General features: G+C 52.8%; 1 protein-coding gene across 1 annotated transcript in view; it reads right to left on the bottom strand.

Annotated features, from left to right (window-relative positions):
* Positions 1-5588, bottom strand: part of LOC109316917 (uroplakin-3b-like protein) — an 8117-nt gene extending 2529 nt beyond the window's left edge. Inside the window, exons 1-3 of the mRNA XM_019545288.1 lie at positions 4169-5588; positions 2369-2512; positions 733-958 (exon numbers count right to left, since the gene is read on the bottom strand). Of these exons, the coding sequence (XP_019400833.1) occupies positions 733-958; positions 2369-2512; positions 4169-4223 (425 nt within the window). The 5' untranslated portion in view covers positions 4224-5588. The remainder of the gene's footprint in view (positions 1-732; positions 959-2368; positions 2513-4168) is intronic.

The following is a 5588-nucleotide window of genomic DNA, read 5'->3' as shown; positions in this document are numbered from 1 at the left end:
GGTGGGCGGCTCAACGCAGGAGCGCCCCCTACTGGCCCGCCACAAGGGAACCTCATGGACTCAGGGCCCTGCCAGACTGCAATGCCACTTCCCATTATTCTCAAACCCTCAGAGCTCACCAGACCAGGAAAACAAAGCCCAGGCCAGATTTCCGCACCTGCTGACTGGTGTTGCTCTAGATTGGAAGTCAGTGGGGCCATGGCATTTGCACCTACTGGGGATCTGCTGTCATGCTGTATCCCTGGGGCTAACAAGGAGAGGACTGTCCTGGGGGTGTGATGAGCCTCAGAGGTAAATCAATAGGAAGATTCTCCAGAGGAATGAAGTTCACGAGCTCCAGCCCCCATCAGCCCTCACAATACTGAGGAGTGATTCATCATTTATTTCTCTGCACTCAGTGGACTCCACCATGTAGCAATAAGGTCAGGAGTCCTGACAGCCCCTAGGGCTGGTACGAATCAGGCACACCAGCTCCTGCAAGCTGCAGAGGGATGTGACTGGCATCACATACCTTCAACTCCTTTGCCTGACTGAGCAGGTGCCATTTACAGCTGGGGCAGTCTTTTGGCACATGCCTGGAGTGAGACTTATTCATGCTTCTAGAGCCATAGCAAGATGCCTTCACAGGTCTGCCACCATCTCCCTCCCGTGAGTCTAAAGTGTTTCCCTAGGGCATACACTGCCTACCAGATGTTATGGCATGAGCACTCCAGTCCAGCCACCATCTCGTACCTGTAGGGTCCTCCGGCTGGTAGGGGACCATTACAATTGGGTCTGGATCTGTCATTCATACAGCTGGTCTCGCTCCCCACACGCAGCACAGTGATGTCGCTGGAGTCTGGCTGGCAGGGGTAGTTGAGCTGGGCAGTGTTCAGGGTCATGTATGAAATGTTTGTGGGGAAATCCTGATAGGCTGGCAGGCTCTGCGGGGGTGCTGGGTTGACAAATTTTGATCTCTCTGCCAGGACAACAGTGAAAAGCAGGTGAGAATCCAGGCTGGATATGGCAGCAGACTGATTCTAGTGAGTCTGCTCCTGATTTACACTTGGTGAGGAGGGAATCAACAGTGGAGTCCCGCCAGATTATGGAATCGGTACACACCAGAGGCTGCCCTTTTCCTGCTGTAACTTGCCTACCTCTTTAAGTCTTTGCATTAAGCATTTCTGGGTGGGATAAATGCCCTATCCATGGAGGTAACAGAATGGCTTCCTCTTCCCTCCCCTGTCTGCTCCCAGAACCACTCTCCATACTACCGCCCACTCCCTCTCCAAGTCTTAGAGATGCAAACATCACCAGTGCTGGCTTGGATCTTTTCCGACTGATCTGAGTCCTGCCAGGGCCTTTATACCTCTGCTCCTCCAGATACTCACCGTGTTAGGTGCATACAAGTGCATCACCTAACATGTGGCTAAGAGTTTCATTCCTGGGATGCATTTGACCTGCAAAACCCTCTGTATGGAAATGCCCTGCTCTGAGAGAGCCACACATTCCCCAGTAAGAACTGTTTCCTTTGTCCCATTCCTCTGTACAGCTCACCATCACAGGACATTATTGAGGCAATTGCTCAAAAAAGGATCCTTAGAAAAGGGATGAGATGCCTCCATGAATAGGAATGGCTCCAGCTATGGCTCTCAGGATGGCACATGGAAAGGAAGCTCCCAAGCCCCTCCCAAGCTCACACTCTTGTACCACAAGTTTCCTGCTTTGAAGCCAAGGGCCCTAGCCCCAGTCCAACATGATACTGGGCTGGATGGACTTTGTGGTTTCCTGGTGATGGCCAGAAGCCAGGAGCTCCCTTCTGCTAGCTCATCCCAAGCTTTTACCCCATAGGGAAAGCAAGCATGGAGCAGCCTAGCTCAGCACTTCCCCGTCATTCTGACGAGCACTCAGGCAGACAGGGTGCAAGTCCCAGAGCCTGCAAGCTGCTGTCCTTCCATTAGCTTCTAGCCCCAACTCCTTTGCCCTGGAGTGAGGCACCTTGAAGACACTGGCTGATTTGTCTGCAGCATCCAGACTCATGGTGCCCACCCCCATAAGTTGCTGTGGGGGCTTTCAAGCCAGCACATGCTCCACTCTGCAGCCTACATCCAATGACAGCTTCATCACCTACAAAGGGAGAGCTAAAAACAAGGAGAAGCAGATCTCAAGCCAACCAAAGCTTGGGGACACCATACACTGAAAAGAAACCAGCTGTCTGCCGACCCCCAGCCAACCAGCACTGCAGCTGATCTGTGCAGTGGGGTCTCCCTGGACCTATGTGACCACTGCAAAGCACCTGAGTCCACACCACTAGAGTCGGCAGTCACCGCACAGAGTGGGCAACATGGAGGCAACTGAGGACATGACGCTGCAAATGAAGCACACATACCACTAGTGAAGGCAACCACCAGCCAGATCTCATCAGTGTGGTTGGTGTACACATCAAAGATACAGCGAGGCTGCTTGAGGACAAAGGTGGAGGCGGTGATCCTTCCTTCCAGTTCTGGGCCAACGAGGGAAGGCTTCTCAGTGACAGGGACTGGAGAAAAGCGATGAAATGCACAATGATTAGGAGCAGGACATAAGCAGACACCTCCTAATGCCTGAGCCTGGCAGATAGTGAGTGTGGGGACAGATACACAGTGCAAAAAAGATTCCCAGTCTGGAGCTCTATCCACTGCACCACACTGCCTCCCAGACATGAAGGGGGCCCTCTGGAGACAAGTAAGAACAGAATGGGGTTGAATGTCTCTCATTCTGGCGCCAGTGCCTTTCTCCATAGAGACCATAAGAAGGACTGTCAACAACACCCTTTTGTTCATGTCAGCCTTGTCCCTGCCAGGCTAACAAAGCCACCTTAGGCATTCCCATCTCTTCTCAGGGCATCAATCAATTCTGTACCTGTAGGGCAGGGTAGCATGACAGCAAAGTGCCACACCTGCCTCTGTGCTACTCTAGAGAATAAATGTTTTTGATCCGAGCCTTACATAACCCCCAAGTCCCACACTTGCCTCTCAGAGAGAGTTCAAGGCCTGTTACAGGACAGTTTGACTTAAAATAGCTACTCATTCTTCAGTGGTGCCTGGACCTGGCCTTTTGCATGGTCATTCCCACCTCTGCCACAGCATTGTCCAGCCACCTTGCTGATCTGAGAATACCCCTGTCCACCCCCAAAGCAATGGGTACAGAGTTGGAGTCTTTACATCATTCAAAGCTCTGTGACCTCGATTGCTCAGACTTTTTGGAGAGCTGCCTGCCTGTAGGGAAGGGGAGTGAATGCTGTAACTCTCAGAGAAGATCCTTCTGCCACCCCTCTGAATGCCCTCCAGAAGATTTGCCAGAAGGTCTCAAGAAAGTCTGGAGATGAGGAGCCCCTCACCCCACTCCTTTGTCTCTCTTGATTACTGGGGCAGGGAGCCACTGCTTTTGCGCTCAGGAGGCACTCGTGTATCACAATACTGGGCCCGAGTATGTGCCCAGGGAGGCAGAGATACAGCAGCTCAGCTGGGCCAAGACCCCCAGAGCTACCTGGGCAAGTCACTTCCACTCTCTCTCTGTTTTCCCATCTGTAAAATGGGGTAATTCCTTGCCCCCTGGGCATAGTGGAGCAATGCATTACTGGGATTTGCAAGACTGAGAAGCACTGGTGCTCTGCAAGGAGGAATTCTCACTGCCCTGAGGTCAGCTCTGGCAAGGGAACCCCTGTCCTCCCCCTCTTACGTAGCAAAGCATTGAGTTTTCAGCTCCAGAGCCCCATGGTCTCTTGGGCAGCAGAGGCCAGGCTGTGACAGCTCTGTTCACACTGGGGGATATTGCATCCTACAAAGATCCCCATCCAGCCTCAGTATGAAGGCCAAGGGTGGGCTAAAAGGGCGACCCCTATGCTGGGCCTGAGACGTGCTGGATCCTCCTCAGTGCTGCCACTTTTCTGTGATCTCTGCTGTGCAGGCTACAGCTGGGACCAGAACCACTCCAGTAAGCTTAGCAAGTAAAGCCTGAGCCAAGCTCCAGCTCCATCCCGATCATTTACTCAGTCAAGGAACTGCCTGGTTTCCGTAGGGGAGTAACTCAGCACCCTGCTAAGCGCCACTGTGCTGTCTGCTCTCTCAGCCCCAGCCCCAGGAATCAGGTCTCCTTCCCATCACCCCTTTCCTTGCCCACACCATGCAGCTGCAGCCCAAGGACTCACTTTCTTGGGAGATGTCTGTCAGCAGCAACAGCAGCAGAACCCGAAGTGCCGTCATCGTGGCTCTGGGTGGTCCAGCAGCTTCCCTCTGCCTTGTGCCCCCTGAGCTACCGTGGAGAGGATGGCTTGGGCTCAGTGCTCTGGTCCCTCTGGGTCCTGCCTGAACCCTCCCAGAGACTGACACTCCTCTCCTCTTCTCTCCTCCCCGGGCTGACAGCAAACAGGTCCGGCTAGTTTCTTGGGGAGCATTCTACATGCACTAGTGCACAGGCGTCTTGGGAGCGCCAGGGAGGGGTGCTCTTGAGGACAAGCCTCTTGCCTCAGTGGAGAGAATTGTCCTGCAACTCCCCTCCTGGGCCAGCTAGCCTGAGGGAACTCATCATCACGGAGGGCAGATGTGTGACCTGGATGTCCCACTCTTGTGCCAAAAAGGTCATGCCCAGACCATTCGGCATACTCAAAGCCGTCCTTGGTAACTGCCATGTGCAACACTGCCCTTTCCTCTTCCTTCCAGTTATACAGATCCAGCCTCCTCGCCATCCTTCCAAGCAGCCTCCTTGGCAATGATGCCAGGGTCTTCTCTGCAGCCCACCCACACCAAAAGGGTGTTCACTCCCTCCCTGCCTGGGTTCATGTCCTACCTGCAAGCACTGAGTGGTCTAGAAATGAACCTTCCAGTCTTCAGTGTTTCACAGCTGGATTTTATCTTGGTGCTGTCCCATGGCAGCAGAGACTGACTAGGACTTGATTTTTCACAGATGCAAAGCAGACAGACACCTCTGGTTCACAGGTAACTAAGCGCAGCTGATGTCCCAAGACAAGGGGCTTGGTGTGGAGTGAGCTCATGCAATGAGACATGGCACAGTTAGGAGCCTCGTCCTGTTCCATTCATTTCACAGTGGGAAATGGAGCACAAGATGGGAAAACAGCTCGTGTTGTTATAGCACTCAGAATGGCATGCCTAACTAGAACCAGTCCTGGCCGTGAAGCTTGGGAACCATTTAGCTAGTGCTAGGAAGGAGAAAGATTCCCCAAAAGGCAGGTTGTTTCTGAGGTACTGCATTTCTAACCTGGCCAAACTAGGTTGATGCTGGAAGTCCTGTGATACAGCAAGACCTTGTGTGGTTCTGGAGCAGGCTGCTCTGGATATGCAGGTCAGGACGTTGAAGACATGCTTCTCCATAACATCTGGAGAGATTCAGGAGTTTCCTGAATTACCGAGGCAAAAGGATACCAGCATGGATGATCCCTGAGATGCTGAGGGTTCAATCCTGTGAACATATGGTCTGTTTGGGGGCTAAGGTGCCAAGTGCCCCATAGGCTAGGCTGGACACTTTCAACTTCCATGACTTGACATGCCTTTTAGTGAAATTCATGGTCCAGTCTCAAACTCACAGTCCTATCTCGCATCAGGAGTTTTATT

Source organism: Crocodylus porosus, unplaced genomic scaffold (assembly GCF_001723895.1).
Source record: "Crocodylus porosus isolate Cpor-Errol unplaced genomic scaffold, CroPor_comp1, whole genome shotgun sequence".
Lineage (NCBI taxonomy): Eukaryota > Metazoa > Chordata > Crocodylia > Crocodylidae > Crocodylus > Crocodylus porosus.
The sequence above is the reverse complement of the archived record's forward strand: the minus strand, read 5'-3'. Positions and strand labels throughout refer to the sequence as shown.